Source organism: Thamnophis elegans, chromosome 2 (assembly GCF_009769535.1).
Source record: "Thamnophis elegans isolate rThaEle1 chromosome 2, rThaEle1.pri, whole genome shotgun sequence".
Lineage (NCBI taxonomy): Eukaryota > Metazoa > Chordata > Lepidosauria > Squamata > Colubridae > Thamnophis > Thamnophis elegans.
Genome location: NC_045542.1, coordinates 59,955,412 through 59,977,906, shown reverse-complemented (window position 1 = coordinate 59,977,906; position 22,495 = coordinate 59,955,412). Strand labels below are relative to the sequence as shown.

Here is a 22,495-nt window from a genome sequence, read left to right as displayed (position 1 = left end):
CTTGGATCTTAAAATGCTGCCAAATCCTAAACACCATATAATCTTCTATATTAGCTTTAGTGTGAAGGAAAATAGCAATTCATAAGAGATACTTAAGATTTCCTTTCATAGCAAGAAGTGGCTCTTCACTTCAATTTACAACTCACCATCCCTTCTTTTCAAGTGATCTGACAGCCTTTCAAGAGAAACAGCCTTAGCCACAGGTTAAGTTTGACAACACAACATAAAAACAGAGAGTAGCATCACTGGCCATCCGGTGTGGCCCATCATGAAGATCATGATCATGATATTCCACTTAAAGACTTTTTGTTGTTAAAAAATGGGCTGTGTATTAAATTACTGTTGTTGACTCCTCCCTTATAGAGTCTTTAATTTTTATGAGTGCACCTGCCAGTATTGAGATAATAAGCATGTAGCAATGCATGTCAGCAATTTTGAAAACTTCCCACACAAAAGAGAACTTGCCATATGGCAAAGCCTAAGATGTAGGGAGGACAAAGAACTTAGAATAGAGCTGGAAAGGGAGTGATCAGCGTGGCTGGTAACTTCAAGAGAAAAGCCAGGCTCCAGCCAATATTTATAGGACAAAAATAGATGCTTCATGGACATGCTGGGAAGGCATAAATTAACTTTAAAATATGGGGATATAATCAGAACAACTTTTCCTTCAGAAGAAACCTGAAAAGCCTGAAGACTTATTCAGGAAACTGACTTAAATAAGGGCCCAAGAGGGAAAGAGATATTACACTGTGGGTGTTTTTATTTGCATTGGCAGGGCATAGAACAACAACAACAATTCAGTGTGCGATTATTGAGCGTTTATTGTTGATTTTATTGCAATTTTTAATTTGCAACTATTGTAATAGACATATTTTAATCTGTTGCAAGTGAATTTGGGGAGATATAGTTTGATGTAGCGATTAAGGCAGCAGGCTGGACACTGGGAGAATGAGTTCTAGTCCACTTTAGGCACTTGGGTCTGTCATACACTCTCAGCTCTTGGAAGGAGACAAAGGGAAACCACTTCTGACATCTTGCCAAGAAAACTGCAGGGACTTGTCCAGGCAGTTGCCAGGAGTCAACACTGAACTTGAAGGCAGACAAAATAAATCGGGAGATTCATTTAATCAAAAGTGGAGTATATACATTTATAAAAGGGTCAAATGGAAGTAGCTGAATATTTGGACCCAATATATATTACTATATAAGTAAAAATGAAAAAAAATATGCAGAAAAACCTTTTCAGTTGTTCTTCTATAGCAACACCAATTTACATCAATCATTGGCTTTATAATGTACAGATGCTATCCCATGCCTTCAAAGTTCTTGTGGAATGCTAAATAATCAATTTCTTTACTATTGTTTTATATGATTGCTGCTATTTTTTTAGTCCTCACAATAAACACAGAAAGCCGAGAATGTGAAAGTCTGGTGCCGAAGAATATTATGAAGATAAGAGAACTGAGAATAAACAGAAATTCAATTCCCAATGAAAAAGTAGTGATAACATCAGGCACGAGTGGATTGTACTAAGACATCTCCATTATATTAAATTTGTATTTCAAATCTATTTAATACAAATGTATTTGTATTTTAACTTTTTTAATGAAACACTAAACCTCATTTATAAAAAAGCATGTAAATTTTGTAAATGAAGAGCAACGACACAAGAGCTGCTCAGATTTGAGCAAAGCTGGTATGGTGTACCGAGTAGTGTTACCATTCAAGATGCTATCAGCTTTTCAAATGCCTTCAGAAAGAAGGCAAGTTTTCAGTCCCTGGAAGGTGGTGCAAGTGTTTTACATAAACAAAATCTGTACTTAAAATAGCCCTTTTGCCACCTTGGTGCAGATACCAATCAGTTAAATTTAAAAGTGCAGAAGGCAGAAGCAGCATGGGAATCACAACAACATTGGCTCAAATCCAGGAACATTTTATTTCTCTGGAATGGAATCAACTCATCCACGCTGAACACAAACTGCAGGTGGTAATTGTACATTCTCTCTCTTTAAAAAAGAAAAGCAAGTGTTTAATTCCATAAATTCCTGTCATGGGAAACCATTTTTTAAAAAAATTGTATAACAAGCCTATTTTTTTTCTTTTTCAACAAAGCATCAATGTTAAAATGGGTTCGCCAGCTTCTACCACATTGTCGTCTGCGTATACCATGCAAAATGCTACATCTGCTTAACACATTTTACACATTAGCATTACAAAGATTCAAAGGTTCGTTGGTTGATTGATATTTTTAAGACAAGGACTGTGACGCATTTCATTCCTCCCCACCCTGGGGAACCTATAAAAATAATTTAGTTCAAATGGACTAAATGCGGGATTGCGTTCTAGCTTTGTACTTCAGTCAATTCCATAAGCAAGCCATTGGCCGCAAAGACCAGCTTGTGTGGTTCTTATAGTCATAAGGTCATAGGGTTAGAAAGTACCTCGGGATTTGTAAGAAGCCCAGCCTCCAAGCAGCAATAAGGAGTCTCTAGGCTTCAAGGATCCTCCATACTCAACGCTCATCCAGTCTCCTCTTACAGACCTCTTTAAAGGAGAATATTTTGTTTCTGACATCAGATGGTTCCTCTCTGTTATTAGTTCCATTTAAATCAGCAGATCTGCAGCAACTAAGAATTAGTTCTGGCTGAGCTCTAAGAGTAACCTACAGCTGAAGAACATCGTTTCAGTCTGGGCCAATTTCGCATGGATTTAGTCCTTTGTCCTTGGCTTCTTTGTACATCCTTTGGAAGTCTTTGAAACGTGGGGCACAGCCTAACCTGACCTCCCCAAAGTGCATACTGCCTGTGAAGAGGAAGTCTCCCTCTCCTGGTTTTACCCCACATTGAAGCAGAGTCTTGATCTGTCCTTGCCACCGACCGCTCTCCTCAGCAGAGTTGAAGATCCTTGTTTTCTGCCTGTAGATTCTATTGATGTTTATACTGATAATGGAATCTTGCTGATCCTCCTCGTTGATTACACTTTGGATGGTACCTCTGACAACTAGGAAGAAACACAGGCAGAAAAGAAAAGCCCAGTTAGATACAGAGCTACCCTGAGATCCACTTTTACATGAGCATTTATCATTGTCTTTAATATACATATATGGGATTTTGGTTAACAAAATATTTATTCAGTGGCATCCTGGAAGAAAAAGAATGACAGGACCAGATGTTAAGATCCCTCCCCAAATGAGGCAAATTCTGTTGTGTTCTTAAATTCTTACACCATTTGTGAGTTTAATTATACATTGCTGCATTGAAACCTTAAGTTCTGTATCTGAGTTTATGCACATATAGTAATATTTTTGAAAGGGTTTTGTTCCGTTTCAGGTACTTAAAACACATCCAGGAAAAGCAACGTTATAGTTTTATATGAGCCCATTTCCAGCTTCACCTCATTGTTTGTTATTAGTGATTCCCCAAACTACAATTTTTAAAAATTAAAATTAAAAACAAATATGAAACATGGTTGGATTAAGAATGGTCTGTTTTAAATCCATTTTTCAAAACTAAACAAAAACTAATAATGTTGCCAAAAACATTGCATTCTGAATATATTAGTTCCTAACTCTCATAATCCCCAGCTTGGGGAAGATCTATCTTACAGTATTGCACCAAACTAGAGTTTAACTAGCTTCATATATAAATATCATTAGATATTTCAGAGAAAGTTAAAAAGAAAACAATTAGTGTTTATTTGTAAGCTGATGTCCAGATCACAATTTCTGAAAAGTAATATTCCTAAAGCAGCCTTCCTCGATGTATTTAACTCTAGTTCTCCTCGGTTAACGTTCCTCCAAATCATCCAGATTGAGGACAAATGTGAGACATCAGTTTGGGAAGCAAGGGGCACAATGGCTCAGCAGTTAAAAGACACTGAGCTTGTCAGCTGGAAGGCTGACAGCCCAGGTTCGAGACCCGAGCACTGTGTGACAGCATGAGTTCCTGTTACTTGCCCCAGCTCCTGCCCATCTAGCAATTCAAAAGCATACAAATGTGAGTAGGTAAACAGATATCACTTTGAGGGGAAGGTAACAGCGTTCCATGTGCCTCGGCATATATAATCATGCTGGCCACATGACCACAGAAGTATCTTTGGACAACACTGGCTCCCTTGGCTAAGAACAGAGAGGAGCATCACCCTCTAGAGTCGGAAGCAACTGGACAGGGAAACTTTTACTTTTACCAGTTTGGGAAATGCCCGGTATGGCTTTCCAATAAGACTTAATATTGATGTATGGGATGCATCAATGTAAGTCAAATTATCGCCTCAGTGCAAAAACCAGAAAAATATTGGGAAAATCATCTCTTTTAGGAATTGCTAATTATTAAATCCTCAGAAAAGAAATGTATCATAAACTATCTGCCTCCAATTTTTTGCCAACCAGATATGTTGGACTACAATTCTGACAAAAGCTGGAAATTCTGGAAAGTGTTAGTCCAACAGATTTGAAGGGCTCACAATTGAGAAAGGCTATGATTCATGTTTAATCTACTAAAGCCAACTGCAATAATCTTGGGGTTTAGAGCCACGACAGTTCTTGATTTCAACTGTGTCTAAAGCAACAGTCAATCTATCCACTACAAAATATCACAAAATAGGAAAACAAGTATTCGCTTCATTAATGTTCAATCTATCCACTGCAAAAGTTGACAAAATAGGGAAACAAATATTTTCTTCATTTGCATAAAGTTAAGAGTTCATCTATAAAGCTAGCATGAAGAAAGGAGCAATGTTTAGCTTTTGGGAAGTTCAGAATACAGTTGCAAATAACCATGTGTCATGGAACCTAAAAAAACAAAACAAAACACCTGGAGGGGTCAAAACACATGGAGAAGACCAGTTTGCCTATTAGTTAAACAGGATAAGCCTCACCATTAAAATAAATAAATGCCTACACCAAACTCACCCTAGAAATTTAAATCACATTCTATTAATGGCCAGTAACATTTACATTGAATTCTTTGGCATTCTGCCCTGAAGAAATACACACAGCAAGCCACCACCTGTCTAGGCAACATTTTCCATCAAGACGGAGCAAGAGCAATCCCACCACAATGTCTGGGTGTTGCATCCTCCTCCTTGTTCAGAATATACCCCTATTATATCCACAATACTAATAGACTGTATTTATATCTGTAGCACATGTCCAAGACCAGACATGCCCAGCTGTTTCATTACAACATTTACTTTGGATTCCAAGCGTGGGAAAATTGCTTTAATGCTATTTCACTACCATAAAGAGGAAAACAGTTACCCCACTAGTCATACTAAGGAAAACCACTTGTCTCTTTGGGGGTGTGGGGGGGGGGAGACATAACAGAAAAGGGGATACCTTTTGCTGGCACAGATCACTGTGTTTATGTCTATTTGAGATCTAAGCATTTCAGGCAGGCAATCTTTGCAAGCAAAATGTAGTTGGAGAAAAATAATACATAATTCTGTTGGATCTCTGCTAAGCATACTGATAAAGTCTAACTGTATTGTAGCACTTTCTTTCCAGAGAGTCTACAGATTTCTGTTGGATATCTATGCATCAAATGATTTTTTTAATGACTCAGAGAAGATTATCTGAATTGAATCTGCTTTGCTTTCAGGTTTTATAAAACCCTTTCCTCAAATTATATTTGGACCAGTGTAAAAGAGAATATTTTCTATTCCATAAAAAGTTTCATTCACCAATATTTTATTCCTTCTGTACATTTTGAGAAAATCCTTCCTTTCTTATAGGTCAGGAGCCCAATAAAATAAAAGACCCTGTTGTAGTTATTTCCTGCAGAATTAAGTATAAACTTCATCTTTAAAAGCAACAACTTCCACAGAAACAGGGATTTAGTTTTTTATCAAGGGTCTATTTAGAAACATCAAGAGGATAATTCCTATTACTTGCTCCTAAAAACCTTTGAACTTCCACCACTATTACCACAGCCTGTCTCTTTCTTTGTCCATGGTAGAAAAGAACTAGCCAAACACAATGATTTAATTGAAGCTCTTCAGAGCTAAAACCCCATATAAAGGCTTTTCCTCCCTTGTCCCCTTTGTACTTCTTGGATACACTTTGTTTACTCCAAAATGAGCAGAAAAGGGCTCCCTTGTTGGTTACAATCTGGGGCTTTCAGTTTGTTCACTGTTTGGTGATGTTTCTGTAGGCCAAATCCAGCAGATTATCACAAGGGAAGAATGGGATTTTACAGAGCAATGGTGAACTCAGCAGTCATCCAGAAATCAAGGAAACTTACCAAAGTCATTGGAGCAGACAGCCAAGAGGACTTCCGTGTCACTGCAAGGTTGGCAGGGAGCTGAGAATGAAACAAAGAAGGGCATTTTAGTATCTCAAGAAGGTAAATGTTCTACCAGGAACTTCTTAAAGATCAACCTTAATGCACCATGCAATTCAGTCAGCAAATGTGTAGTCTACGTCTTCAGAGCAATATTTTCTGTGAAAATATCCATATTCTGGGCATTATATTTAATGTCATAACCAGAATATGACCTTTTCTCTTACAATAATCCTTTGATATCTATCTATATTCTACATTGAATTGTATCCCCTGGCAGAATAGTTCCCTTCAGTTAGCAGATGCTAACTTGTCAAGATAAACTTTTAAAACACAATTCCTCAAGATTCAGCAAGCAAACATCCCCGCATGCATTCGGAATTCAAGATCTTTGATTCTAGGAATTTATTCCAAGTGTCAGAACTTGCAATAGGAAAACTTATTCCTAATTATCCCAACAAAACTGGCTTGCCCATTTAAAATAAGAACATAAATAAAGATGCAGCTGGTAGCCATGCCTTAAACATAAGATGTAGTTGAGCCTAGACTACAGAGAGGAAGGTTTTTTTTTTTAAAAAAAGAGAGAAAATCATCTAGGAAAGAGACAGCAGCTGTTTTGTACCCTTACACAGTAGCCTTTATTCATGAGCAGTTGCACCACAAGGCTGTGGGACAAAGCCAGAGGCAGCCTACACCTGCATCCCTGGTTTGTGAAGCTAGGCAGAGGTCTGAAGGTCACACTATACATTAAAGATACCATGTGTAGCTTCATGTTTTTCCCTTGGACTTTGTCTTAAGCTACAAAGTAAAGGCTGTAGACCTGATACAGTTCAGTACCACAGCATATTGGGACAGGGGGGTTAACCTCTCTTGCTTGGGCCACAGTTCCTCTGTGAAAGCTGCCTCTTCCCTCAGCATAGTAATTAGTGACTGAAACTAAAGAACCCATTCATGCTTACTTTCTGGCTTTAAAAAGGCCAGTCAGCATACATTTTATGCATTTCAAGCCTCTGAATCCTCTTAACTGTTCCCTTGTTGTACTGCTTAAAGACTGCTGGCCTAGAAACCAGGAGACTGTGAGTTCTAGTCCTGTTTTAGGCATGGAAGCTGGCTGGGTGACTTTGAGTTAGTCTTTCTTTCTTAGGTCAACTTTGAGTTAGTCTTTCTTTCTTAGGCCAGCTTTGAGTTATTCTGTCTTTCTTAAGCCAACTTACATCACAGGTTTGTTATTGTGGGGAAAATAGGAGGAGGAAGGAATCTGAGGTATGTTTGCTGCCTTGACTTATTTATATATAAAAATAAAATAAAAGGGGTGATATTTATTATTTGTTTGTTTGTTGTTTATTTATTTAGCACATGGCATATGATGGCATAAGAGTAAGTAAATAAACTCTGAGTTGTTACTGATTTCTCCTCATTTTTCTTCTTTGGGAAATCAAGTTTGGCTCTCAATTTATCCTACTCTATTAAATGATCTTGTGGTCACTTCCTCCATTTTCTTTCATGAGATTTGGAATGGGGGTAAAAATACAGTATATTTTGTCTATCCGTTCTGTCTATCCCACTTATAATGTGACAGTCAGACATGTATAACCAGACCCATATGTATAGAGTTCAAACTAGCTACTTGATTGTTCTCTGCCTATAATACAGGAATGTCTCCAGACTGGCAGGTTTCATATGGGAAAGACTAGATAAGGCTCTAAGGCACGGATATCAAACTCGCTGCATCACGTTGCCATCACGTGCCTTTTGCAACATTTTCCCCATTCATGGAGCTGGAATGGGTGTGGTCTGCACATGATACATCCAGACCGCAGGCTGCCAGTTTGACACCCCTGCTCTAAGGCATGCAAAAGGAGGTGGGGTGAACCTGGTTCTATCAGTCCTTTCAGAAGGAGTTCTTTGCTATTAATAACTACAGAGTTTATCACTTGTAGAGATCTGAATATTTGTGAACTTCAACTCCCAGAATTTGGGATGGCTGTGGCATTCTGCAAGTTGAAGTCCACTCACCTTAAAAATTGCTAGGGTGGATAAACACTGAGTTACAGAAATATTGGAAATGGTCAAATAGTTTACAGGTCTATAATGAAACAACAGCTGTAGAGTGAGATTTTTTTTATCAAAGGCTAGAAACCACAGAAATACATACACTGGGAAGATCATCCTGGTTTTATCATAAAGACATTTATTTGCTTAGCTCCTAAATTTATCCACATTATATTTTATGGTATTCAACATTCACCATTATGGGAATATTATATCATATAGTCTGTATTACCAGGTTACGTGAGTTGGGTTCATAAAGATTGGTAAACATGTCCTTCATCAGAAAGGTTGTAACTGTCTCTGGTGGAATTCAAAGCCAAAACCTCAAATGAAGGATCATGTAAGGACTTGTATCATGTAGAAGACAGTTGGTCTGGTGGGGCCTATTAAAATGTTTAATGGGAATCAGAGTTGAGAACTGGCTCATAAATTTATCAGATGGGTTGCCTAACACTGATTCTCAAATGTTAGAAATAAAGACGAGCTTGAACTCTTTATTTCAGAAAAACAAATGTGATTTAATAGACATGGTAAAGAACTGATGAAGTAACTGGAATACAGCAAAGAAAGATATATTTTATTCAAAAGGAGAAGTTTCAAGGATGTTCAGAATATTTTATATTCAGAATGTATGGAATCTGAATCACATTGTGTCAACTGTTCCAGATTCTACAGGTAGTCTCTGAATTAGGACCATTTGTTTAGGAACTGTTTGAAATTTCAAAGCACTGAAAAAAGGGACTTATGACCAGTCCTCACATTTATGATCAGTGTAGCATCTCCATGATCATGTGATCATGGTGGTATCTCAGGATCATGTGATTTCCATCTGGCATATTTCCACCTGGCTTCTGACAATGGGGGAGCCAGCAGGAAGATTACAAGTTATGGTCCCCTAATGTTTCACTAAACAACCAAACAATTTATCAATGAATGTTCTATCCCAATTGCGGTGATAATTGAGGACCACCTGTAAATAATCCTGTTTCAAGATCAAAAAAACCTTTCAACTTTGAAAAAAACCTGGCTTAATAACTGTTGCAAGCTTGTTTGGAAAATTTCAGACTCAAAATAACAGAACATTTCTAAACATCAGTAATAGTTAAGAAAGAGAAGTTGCACTGTGTATTAAAAGTATCATATCTGCTAAGGAATTCAAATGAATTAACATACTGCAGAAGATATCTGGGCTTAAATAAGCAGAGGGATGAATGTGGGCAATACTATTAGCCTCTACTATGGCTTATCCAACCAAAGAGATATGGATAATGCTTTCCAGAAGCAAAGTGCAATTCTTTCAAAGAGGCATGATAGGGATTTAAATTACCATGACATCATTTGGGAGACAAATTTTGCCAAGTGTCCTGGGTATCTGATTGTCTTTTCTTTCAGAGGGTCACGGAAGGCACAGGAGGATTGTTATCTTTGATTCAGTAACCAATAGTTATGGTACAGACAATGAAATAGTCAGAGCAGTTGGCTAAACCTAATCTTGCTTGGAAGCCAAGCAAGATTCAGACCTCGTTAATGTTTGGATCGAAGTCTACCAGGAAATGTTAGGGCTACACATTGGACTGGTGTTATTGCCAAGAGGGAAAAAAAAACTATTCATGGCCATAAAATTACCATATTTCACCTAGTCAAAGAGATGGAAGTAGCAAGAAACACAATGGAAAATGGCTATGTGATGTTAGAATTCCTGTTTTCAATTAAAATTAAATCGGAATGTAATCAGATATAACCTTGGACTCATGAGTGGAGGAACAACCATCAATCCTGAATTCTTAATTTGTATTTCTATACCAAGCATGGAATTAGATTTGGTGGCTTAAACAGCATCTTTCAAGTGTGGACAGGATTTTCCCCTATACAGATTTTGATGAACTTGGGTAATGATTCCCATGATAAAAAAAACTAGTTGAAAACTTGTGTGTAGAACATGTTAGTTATTGTAGCAATAATTGTTATGGAAGACAAATATATTATAGGATTATGTGAAAATTAGGATATAAATGTGCATAAACATTCACACAATGAAACCATGGATGGCTAACTTATTTTTTTTTCATATAAGAAAACCAATTCTAAAGTATGTTAGAGGAGAAATAGCTGACACATACATCTCACGACAGGAAGATCAAGGGTAAACTCAAGACCAGATCTGTTACAACGTTAAGAACTGTGTAGCCTGGAAATAGTAGAGACAACCCACACTAATCTAATCAAGGAAGGAATGTAGCTGCTTTTTATACTCAGCCAGCTACTTCTACAGAGAAGGTGGTGCAGATGTTTCTATAATGCCCTATTCAGTTATGGAATTCCTTTTCACTCAGAACTCTGCCCTCTCTAGCAGCAGGCTAATTAAATCTACCCATTGGAGACCCAAAAATGGAATGGGTGGAGAACTACAACTTCCTTTGTTATCCCAGCAGGGCATTTACATTCATCATAAAAATGAGAAGTCATCAATTTAACTAAGCATCTATGCTCAGTGTCACCAGCGAACATGACAAGATGGCACTTAGGGAAAAGAAAACTGGAAGATTCTTGCTTTAATGAATTTAAATCTTCGTGTTACATTCAGATTTATGTAGTAATTATTCAAAACATGAATAATTATATCTATATTTAGATGTATTTTTAAACTGTAGAGACTTTCAAATAGAGTACAGCAATAACAGTTCGTGTGATGTCATTTTAACAGGCATGTTGCTAGCTAAAAGTCCTTTCTATTTTAAGGAGAGGGTCATTCATACAATTGGAAGAGAAATTCAACTTATTATATAAGTGTACCTTGAAAATAGGTGGCTTTATTCAGTACCAATGCTGAATAAAAAATAACAGTGGAGCTAAAATCATTTGCTACTTTTTATGAAAACTTGAGTCTGCAGGTGCTGTTGCATGAGAAAGTAGAAGAAATACTGTGTTTCCCTGAAAATAAGACAGGGTCTTATTTTCTTTTGACCACCCCCACCCCCCAAAAAATAAGTGCTTGGCCTTTTTTTCTTGGAGGTCTTATTATTTTTGAGGTGCAGGAAGCAGTGAGCATGGTCACCTCATGGCTGCTACTGTGTTGCAATATTTTCGGGGAGGGCTTATTTTGGGGAGAAAGCTTATTTGAGCATGCACTCAAAAGCCCGATTGGGCTTATTATCTGGAGAGGTCTTATTATCTGGAAAGGTCTTATTTTCAGGGAAACAGGATACGAACAAACGAGGGATATTCTAAAAGAAACTAAAGTCCAAAAGAATTATGATTGTCCAAAATCTAGTTGGTTATTAAGCAGCTGCCACGGTTGATACAGTATTGTTCTTCTATAAAGACATTTACAAGAAGAAAGGAATTCTTACCAATAGAATGTTCCTACGCCTTCATATTGATTTTCTAGTTAGTGTATCATCTCTTACTACTACAAGTTATGAGCTGTCTATTTTCTTCAACATTGGACCATGTGTTAAGAACAACAATACTATTCTATTTCCTGCTTCAGATGGCTTAGACAATTTCAGTGCACAGGACTCTAAGCCAAAACAAACCTCATAGATGGTCAACAATAATACCCGAAAGTACAAGAAAAGAAGAGTAGTTTCAGTGCACTTTCAAATGCCTGGATGCTAAGGAGGTTATGGCATATTGCTGTCATTGTAGTGACTCACTGTTAAGTCAGGTAGGAGTTCCTCTGATGGGAGTATCATGACCTGAACTAAGTGAAGATATGCCTTGCAACCTCTTCACCTTTAGTACCTAGTTCATCCAAAGACCTTTATGGAGTGGTAGGAAGGGAGTGGAGAAAGATGAATTTTTATAGTGTCACAATATAAGGTGCATTAGAGGTTCAGGTGCCTGAGTTCCTGCCTTATCCATTTATACTCGAAGAAAGTCATGCAAATAATCTCCCCTGCAATGGTTAATAGACCAATTTTCTTTCAAATTCTTTTCTGCAATTTCAGGGGAAACTGGATATGAAATTGTCACAACTAAATTTATACTGGGCATTAAAATGCTTTGTCTTCTGAGAGTTGTTTTTGTTTGTTTTTAATCAGATTTATGATTGTTTAGTTACCTTCCAGCAATGTTATAGCTGCCAATAACAATTCATCCCTCATTACTGTGTCGTGGTGGCACAGTGGTTAGAATGCAGCATTGCAGGTTACTTCTGCTGACTTCTGGGTGCCAGCAGTTTGGCAGTCTGATTCTCACTGGCTCAAGGTTGACTCATCCTTCCATCCTTCCAAGGTCAGTAAACGAGAACCCAGATTGATGGGGGCAATATGCTGACTCTGTAAACAGCTTAGAGAGGCCTGTAAAACACTGTGAAGCAGTATATAAATCTAAGTGCTTTTGCTATTAATACTTGGAAGCTTTCTCTACTCTTGAAAAACAAGCAAGAAAAAAAGCAGAATGTTTTTCATAGGTGTCCATAATAATCCTCCAGGAACAAAGCAATGTTTGTTTTATTTTTGTTAGAAAATATTTTAGAATACCATAAAGATATTCTTAGCAACAGCAATTAGACTTATATACCGCTTCATAGGGCTTTCAGCCCTCTCTAAGCAGTTTAAAGAGTCAGCATATCGCCCCCACAATCTGGGTCCTCATTTTACCCACCTCGGAAGGATGGGAGGCTGAGTCAACCCTGAGCCGGTGAGATTTGAACCGCCGAACTGCAGATAACAGTCAGCTGAAGTGACTGCAGTACAGCACTCTAACCACTGCACCACCTCGGCTCTTCTAATTTGTAAAAGAAATGTCTATCAAACCATAGCAAGGGCTCTTTTGGCATAACCTATCAATTTTGATTTGCCTTGCATCATGACCAGGTTGAACAGAAAATAGCAGTAGTACTTAGACTTATATACCATTTCATAGTGTTTTTTGGCCCTTCTAAGTGGTTTACAGGGTCAGCATATTGCCCCCAACTATCTAGGACCTCATTTTACCAACCTAAGAAGATTGGAAAGCTGAGTCAGCCTTGAGCTGGTGAGAATCGAACTGCCAAATTGCTGGCAGGTGGCAGAAATAGCTTACAGTACTGCATTCTAACCAGTGTGTCAACTAAACTTGACAACATCTATCTTCTCCTCTCCATCCTTAGCCACTTAATATTATCAATGAGGCTAGGTGGTATGTTGGGGGGAAGCCCCAAATTTCTTGAGACTGGACTGCTTTTCTCCTAGAATATTCTCATTTTGGTTTTACTATATAAAGCGGTGTCATAGGCACAGCATTAAAGCATCCAATCCATGTGAGTGTGTCCTCAATATGCTTATGTAAAAAAGTAATATAAATTATATCTAATGTCAACATTGAAATTTTTAAATGAGATGCAGTTCTGTGATTTTAACATTCATCTTTAGAATGATTCCGAAGCAGAATATGAAGCAGATTTTTGTTTACAAGTTTCATTAAAAGCAAATTATTTGATACTTCTATTACTGTAAGGGAGAGCCTAATCTATAGGGTTTTGCAGCAACATTTTGATCCACAATGTAGACAAAAATAAACTACTTGCTGAACTATTGGCATAGTAGTGGTCAGGCCTTGATTATATTCATTGTAGAAGGAAATCTGTTCCAACACTAGTAGTTCTTCCATAATTATATATGGGTTCTGACAGTCAAATTTTCCACAAGGCTGACAACAATTATGATGAAATCTGACTGGACTGAAAACTTTAAATGGGGAACTTAGGAACAGCTGGGAATTGTTTTCAACTAAGAGGTCTTCAAGGGCCAAACAACCACAACAGCAGGCGGAGAAAGAAATGCTGCTGCCACTCTAAAAAGTATCATACTACGCCCTTTATATTTGTTTTTAAAAAGAAGAGGCAGAACTGCTTTTAATACGTAAAAAGTGAGTGCACGGTTTACTACTATTTATCATCAATAGAAAACAATGCAATTATTTATTAATATATTGTTTGTAGTTCAAGTATTTCCTAAACAGGTTCCATCAAATACCTGTTTTTCAAGCCAATTAAACATGATAAACAAGGAAATAAAGGCTGCCCACTAATTAGATGTTATAGCTTTTGCAGCTGGTGCTTCCCTGTAAATAAGCACCATTGAATTATATACTCAGTCTAGTATAATATATAAGGTATAAGTAAGCTAGGCTTAGGTGACAATAGCAGCAAAAGGTTACTAACCCTCTCCTTATAACTGCCTCTGAAACATTTACTTTAGAAAAAAGTGATAGGTATCTTGATGCCTTCCATTATATTTTAGATTACAATTCTCATCAATCCAACCAAGCACGGCTACTGTAAGGGTTCATGAAAGTTGTAATTGCTGAAGCTCAAACAGGTTGCCTATTCTTTTTTGATGGAGGAAGCACTCACATTTGCATGGTTTTTTTTTTTACTATAGCTGTCTGTGTAAACAGAGACTCAGCTTAATTATTGAATCCACATCAGACAAATTCACAACGGCAGATTTTGTAGTTTAGGTATAAACTGGGGGGGATGTACTCTTTTGTTTATACTGAATCTCCTACTCATCTGCTACACTGAATTAATACAAGCAACAGGTCCTATTCATCACATGACAGATTAGATGTAGCCTTCTTAACTTCTAGCGTTCTGATGCTACTTTAGATTTTAAAAAGAAAAAAGAAAAATAATACATTATTTCAAAATACTTCAAACTTCTCCCAAAGTTCCAGAATGTTCAAATTAGGAAGAGGTTATCTCCTCAGAGAAGGGAAACCCTGAGGTATTTAGTAGCATATAAGAATACCAAATGTTCTGGAGAAGAAGTGAATCGTATCTCTTATTCCCCATTTCTGATATGACTCATAAATCAAGTCTCTTAACACTCTTCATCCAACATCTTCATATTTTGGCAAATTAATCAGTTCAAACCTGGGTCAGATATAAGTTCTGCATGAGAATGTAAGAATACAATAAAATAACAAGTTTAAAAAATGACAATGACCACCATAAGTAACTGAAAATCCAAGCCCTGCACATCAGGGGTAAAGTTTTCACTATAGGATCCTAGCAATTTAGATCTATAGCTGAAAAGAAAAAAAGAATATACTATTGGAAGGTCTCTAATGGTTCTTTCCAACTAACAAATACACAAGCTTTCAAAAACTTGCACTTTGAATAAAATGAAATAAAGGAGCTATCAGATTCCATCTGATTAGCCTAGCATGGTTTTCCTCCTATAGAATATATTAACAAAATGCAAGCGTTCTCAGAGTTAGAATCCTTTTTCTAAAAACTAGTAACGTGTATAATTTATTAACCTTAATTCCCTTTGATTTTTGATAGGACTCCTAGTTTATCGCAAGACAAAGAAAACATTAAGGGGAAAATCCACTTTCTGAATACTCCATGTGTAAAACTGTTTCCAAGACAGAACTATGCCTACTGGGATTACAATGTTTTATTAAAAGCGTTTAAGGGCTAAACTGTATTTCAGAATTCCCATGGGATAGTAGCTTGGTGTCTGACAAGAAAGAAAGAAAAACAAGCCTTATGTGAGCTAGCTTCTTCCACTTCCAACTTTATGGAAAAATAATCTAGCTTCTTCAGAAATTCAAGCTAACTCATATTTGCCTTGATATTAGAAACCCAGAAATCACCACACGCAGGGAAAACAGAGGAGAATATAGAAACCCAAGCTTGATTCATAGTGTGTGCTACTTAGGCATGTCTCTTAAGAGTGTTGCTCTAATTTGGGGTGTGTAACCTGATCCCCCCCCCCCTGCAACCCTCCATTCTTATGTGCTCTTCTAAAGTCTCTTCAACCACAGTCATGGTAGTATAAAAGCTGAAGCTGGCAGTGGAATTCAACCCTTTTCAGGCTAGATCCGTGATGGCAAACTTGTGGCACATGTAACACACAGAGGCCTCTCTGTTGCACACATGCGCCCTCTCCGTTGCATGCATGCCCATCAGCCAACTGCTCTTTTCTGGGTTCCGGCATGCGCTGGAACCCAGAAGAGAGCAGCTGGCTAGTGCGCATAGATGCCAGAATCCGGAAAAGAGCAGCTTTCCAGCATGCATGCATGCAATGGAACCAGAAAAGCAGTTGGCTGCCACACACATGCACACGGGCCAGCTGTTCTCTTCCGGGTTCCGGTGCTCCAGTGCACAGGCGTGCTTCAGCACTCAGTGCCAAAAAGGTTAGCCATCACTGGACTAGATGGAACAGTTATGTAAACACTAGAGAGGTGGCTCTCAATTGCCAGGCGAGGAAGAGAATGGCCAAATTTCCACTTATTTGAAAAAGGCTCAATTCCTAGAGTTTATGTACAAGTATATTTAGACTTTGATTTCTGTATTGTACAGCAGGTGTATTTTACACACAGAAATAGCTCCTAGCATTAAACAGCTCTTTAAAACTCATTATATCAATGAGCTTCTACTGGAAGCAAATTCCTGAAGAATTTGGAAAACTAAGATGCCAGGCATAAATTTGACAAGCACCATGGCTCACTGCTTAGTATCTCATAAGGATACTCTAGAGCAGGGGTATCAAACTCAATTTCATTGAAGGCCGCATCAGGGTTGTGTTTGACCTTGAGGGGGTGGGGGCGTGGCCAGCTTGACATCATTATGTCAGGGGTGCCTGTGGTGGCCGGAGCACTCTGAAAATGGGCTTGCAAGCTCAGTTTTCAGCTGGGATGAGCTACTGCAACTCAAGAGGGATAAACCCTGCACATACAGCTCCCTAGAGGACTATAAATGAATGTAAACTCTTTAATAGTGTGAGAGGAATCAAAGATCCTGTTGACGTCTAACTTGGTTTCATGTAGTTTCTGTTAAACTCTTTCTGCAAAAGGATTAGACCCACAGTTTCAATGGGGTACAGTTTTAAAAGGAAAAGCTTTCACCAAAATCAGGTAAATAAGTATCAGCTATTTAAATGGTCTGATCTTATCCTCCTCTGTCATCCACCACAATTCATATGTTGCATTAAAAGATACTCCAGGCATGCATCTATCTGTGACCCAAACACAACTGTTCATGTTTGCCCACTATGACTCAATAAGCTTCCTGCTTCTGCTTCCTATTTGACACTGTAAAAATACAGGGGAGAGGGAGGGTTACACGTTAAAAGGCTCCAGTGCAGTTAGTGAATCAGACATTCTGCAGACCTGGAAAAGTTAATGCCAATTTCTCATAATTTCAGTCCTTCTTCTAATTGTAGTTTGACACAGCGTGGAGAGATTACTACAATCTTCTTGGCTCACCAATTATTTTTAATTGGCATATCCTTGACTTCTGAACAGTGAAAAGAAATAGGCTTTTATGAAGCAAGCCTGAATATGTGATCCTTCAAGTGTGCTTTTCCCACAAGGATTGCAGCAACATTTTTTTTGTAGACTGCTTTGTGCGGATTCCTCCAAAAGACAGGATAGAAATCATCATCTGACTATCCAGTGGCTCACTGCTAAGGTTATACAGTATACAGTCCACTATCCACTCTGTTCTGAAAATCAAAGCAGATATGTTTTTCATCTTGTTCAAATATTTCGGGGGCTAAAACCAAAAATAACAACCCAACAATAATCACATCTGGCAAGAGAAAAAGAAAGCACTGAAGCATTGGTAGTGCCTGGGGCTTTAACTCTTTGTCATTGTGATTAGAACTGTGTCTAAAAAGTTGCAGAGGAGCCTTCCCAATGGTAAAATAGCTCATACTGCAACCAGTGCAATGTTGGTTTGGAACCAATTCATTTGTGAAGTTCAAAGCTAATAAACTTTTTAATTTGCTAACCACTCCCCATCCCTATTAATAATCCATTAATAGATGTCATTTATTATGACATCTACCAGTGATGTAGCAATCAATGTGCTCTGTACACATGTGGTATTGTGGAACAATCACATGCACTAGTGGCTCTGAAGTTGTGAGACCAGCTCAGGTATCAATTTCCTTAGGCTATTGTGAACCCTCCGAAGCTTGGAGGCATATCTTATTGCTTCATGACTCAAACAACCTTCATTTTCAGAAACTAGGAATTCCATCTCTACTAAATATTCATTTTGATAAGAGCAGAGAGGGAAAGTCTTCAAATGCAAAGAAGAAGAGGGGGGAAAAGGTACAAGAAAGTAGCTCACCACAAGTTTCCTGTTCTTTAGTACATAAAAGTTCTTATCTGGTATTCCGCTCCAGCACAAAAATAACTTTCCATTGGCCTCTGGTATCAGGACAATAACAGCAAGCACTGTATATATTAACCCAGGCTGGAATCCTTCCAGTAAAATGTCTCAATCTCATATGGAATCCAGATTGGAGTGGAATTGAATTAAATGACTAGAAGCTGGTTAAACTTAAACTTGGAGAGCAAGTTGGTGAAAAAAAGATCAAAGTGTAAATAAGCCTTAAAGGGAACTTTTTAAAAGAACCTAAGCAATATTTTATATTGTTTCTAAAAAAAGGAATAGGTTTGAGAAGGCATGGATTTGGACTCATTTCAGATTTGTGCCACTTAATTGTGCAATTTATTGTAACATTTAAAGCCATAGTCAATGTTCAAAATAGTCCAGGGCCATTGCTGACTAAAACAGCATAATCAGAGAGAAAAAGGTCCTGGAGTAATTTCTTCCAAAATGGAATGAAAACTGTATGACAAAGCGACCTTAGAGAACATACTCCTCTGAGTCATTTTGACAACAGAATATTCTTGACCACAGAAATTCAGAAAACTCTGCCATTCTTGGACTATTTCAGTGTTATTTGGCCGTTCTAGTGTGGTTAGGTACTTTCTGGTTATAAGCAGTCAGGTAACTCAAGATCTGGTAATTTAAATTCTAGAACTAACATCAATTAAGCTTACATTGATATCCATATAAGCTACAGAAAGAGCCACAGCTAAGCACTGAAGTGTCTGCCTCTGGCAATTCTGCTCAGTATTTTCCTAATAACAAAAATGGTTGTGTGTTTAATCACCATCTTATCTGGATTCCTGGATAAGCTTGCAAAGAGCTTTTCAATGGCTTATATTCCTTTCGGACATCTGAATGAAGTGCATAGAGATCTCTATTAGCATCCAAGTACATACCGATTCCGGGGACAGGGCTTGTATGTGCCCTGTTCCATTCTATTCAACTCTACTCAAGGGCAGATAAATGTCTTCAGTCTATCATCTTAACTGTAATATAATCCTAGGCCTATTTACTCAGTTTTGTCCCACTGAGATAAGCACTAAGATATTAAATTTAATAACCTTATAAGTAAATTTTATACATCAAGCCAACATAACAGAACAGAACAACAGAGTTGGAAGGGACCTTGCAGGTCTTCTAGCCCAACCCTCTGCCTAGGCAGGAAATCCTATACCATTTCAGACAAATGGCTATCCAACAGCTTCTTAAAAACTTCCAGTGTTGGAGCATTTACAACTTCTGGAGGCAATAATTGGGACTCAAGACTCAACTTGAAGACCATATGCCCATCCTATTTCATGCATAACCACATCATCTTCAGATAATACAGTATGACAGTTTCCTTTCTCGTCATTATGCTCCATGACTTTTAGTGACCACAAATATAAGCCTCCACCAGGGTGATATACACATTGACCTCTTTCAATCTATTTACTACTATGTCATGTTTTAAATTTGTTGGCAATATTCAGTTAGAAACTTTAATTATTATTATCTGATGCTTGCCATATTTCTGTTAATATGCCACTGATTTCTCTAGCCTTCTAACTTGGTAATGATCAGAATGCTGATCTAACTTCCAGTGGATCATTTAAAAAAAGGGATTAAGTTATTTTCTAAGGTATCAAGTAGACATTCAATTGTTCTGGGGGGGCTTAAATTTAGAAGAAAAATGATGAAAAATATGAGAGGATAGTGTCACTTCCTCTAGATTATTTTAAAGCAACTTAGGCCCCTAGAAACATAATGCAAAAAGCTGCATTTTCAGCTTCAAAGTATGTTATACTCAAAAGCAATGGCATGAGGAAAACTCTCCCTTCCCAGTGATGGATCCTCCTATAAAATCAAATATTATAATCCATAAAAGAGACCTTTCTTTCTTGTGCTAATCTTCCACATACACTAACTGGTTCTGCCAGTATTTGGAAAAACGTGATACAGATTATTGGAAACATAACCCCATAGCCTTATTTTTAAAAAAAGCCCAGTCAGTTCTAAGCTAGCACTAGCTTCTTGTATAATTCTTGTTCTTTTTTATTGAATTGGATAAGATGATTTGCTCTTAATACCACCATTCAGGAAAGAAATTTTTAAGACGATGTAGTCCTACAGAATTGTACAGCCAAGTAGTTGATGCTGGCCCATAGGCACTTGGATAACACATAGAATGTCTACATTAGTATTTGAGAAATAAATTGAACACATTCATTCAGAAAATTACACTGTTTACTGCTCAGGACACAAAAAGAAAATACATTGCTTTCATAGTCAGGAAGATATAGTAAAGACAGTATAGATAGTCCTCGACTTATGACCAAAATTGAGCCTATCATTTCTGTTGCTAAGCAAGACAGTTGTTAAGTGAGTTGTGACCCATTTCGTGACCTTTTTTGCCACAGATTTTAAGCAAATCACTGCAGTTGTTAACTGAATCATGTGATTATTAAGATAATCTGGCTTCCCCCAATTGACTTTGCTTGTTGGAAGCCATCTGGGAAGGCTACCAATGGTAATCATATGACCCCAGGACAATGTAACTGTCATTAATACAAACCAGTTGCCAAATGCCTGGATTTTGGTTATATGACCAGGAGGGTACTGCAATGGTCATAAAACTTGCCACAAGTCACCTTTTTCTGTGCCGTTGTAATTTTGAATGGTCATACAGGAATGGTTAAAAGTCTAGGACTAGCTGTACTTGAATACAACATGATCAGTGACTGAATAATATCAATCAGATTTCATGGGCAATTCAGTAATATGACATTTATTACAAGTTTATGTTGATACAAAAGAGAGAGTGGAGTTGAATGAGTTTTATGGTAAAATTCAATCCGAAATTGACAGAACAGGCAAAGAAGTTGTGCTCCTTTTAACTGGAGGCTAAAAAAAGTTGGAAAGAGAAGGAAGAAAATGGGGTTGGATTATATGGCCTGAATAAATTATTCATTTCTGCCAATCCAATGGCTTTCCCCGCCCCCCATTGTTAATACAGTTTTCAAACCATCAAAACAACACTTTTATCCATCAGAGGAAGTACGCTAAAATCAAATTGACTAATTATTGCTATAAGAAAACTGAAGAGGTCTTTTATTACAGCAAAAATGTGTCCTGAAGGTGACTGTGGAACTGCTCCTCGCATGCAAGTTGCGAATCAAGCTAAAGTGGAAGAACAAAACCAAAAAGTTTCCACAGTATGATCTTTAGCATGTGTACGTCATTGTCAAGAACAACACTAGGAGTTGCTTTGAAGTCCTGAGTCTCATTCAGAAAAGAACCGGGGTTCTTCAGAATAAATGTGAAAGAGATCAAGAAATAGAAGAAAACAAACTGGATGTCAGAACAGTGGAGTTTGCCAAGAAGAGAAGTCCATGCCAAATGCAAACCCAAGAAAGACAAGGATCTCAGGAACTTAGCAAAGAAATTTCAGAGTGGTGTTCCAAGAGGCAATAAACAGTATTACAACAACAACTGCAAAGACATTAAAGATAGAAACAAACATGGAAAAACAAGATGGAAAAATCAAGTCTTACTTCAAGACCAAGGTAAATCATGACTCTTTAAGGTCACCTAAGAACTGTTGGCATTTTTCTCCTTCAAAAATCCAGCCCTTCTAGATTTTTTGCTATTGGAAAGAGGATTACATTTAAAGAAAAATGTGAAAAACAACAGAATCTGGCCCAGGCGTATCAGCTACCCTTTAAAGCCTAATTAAAATGTTGGTTTTGGGCCAAATAGTTATTTGTCATCCTGAAACTATTTTACTCTCTGTTTTGGACATTACCAGGATTGAGGCGTTCACTGTAAGCAGCACTAAGTTCTGGCAATTCAGTCCTGAAAGGATTAAATACCTTGATTCATATCCAAAAAGGCTCTTAACATTTTCCTGTGCACCTGAGCCCACAATATTTTTTAACATGAAACCTGTGAAAAACTAAAAAGAATTTATGATTGTTTTTTTATAGCATGCAATCAGAGACACCTTCATTTCCTTGCTAAATAAGTGGAATTATCAGGGTTTTCTAAGAGTATTGGTTGACAG

General features: G+C 37.6%; 1 protein-coding gene across 1 annotated transcript in view; it reads right to left on the bottom strand.

Annotated features, from left to right (window-relative positions):
- Nucleotides 1-372: 372 nt before the first annotated feature.
- The window catches only part of METRNL (meteorin like, glial cell differentiation regulator), a 37,681-nt gene continuing 15,558 nt past the window's right edge, over nucleotides 373-22,495 (bottom strand). Inside the window, exons 3-4 of the mRNA XM_032210616.1 lie at nucleotides 6,240-6,299; nucleotides 373-3,000 (exon numbers count right to left, since the gene is read on the bottom strand). Coding sequence (XP_032066507.1) covers nucleotides 2,684-3,000; nucleotides 6,240-6,299 — 377 coding nt within the window. The 3' untranslated portion in view covers nucleotides 373-2,683. The remainder of the gene's footprint in view (nucleotides 3,001-6,239; nucleotides 6,300-22,495) is intronic.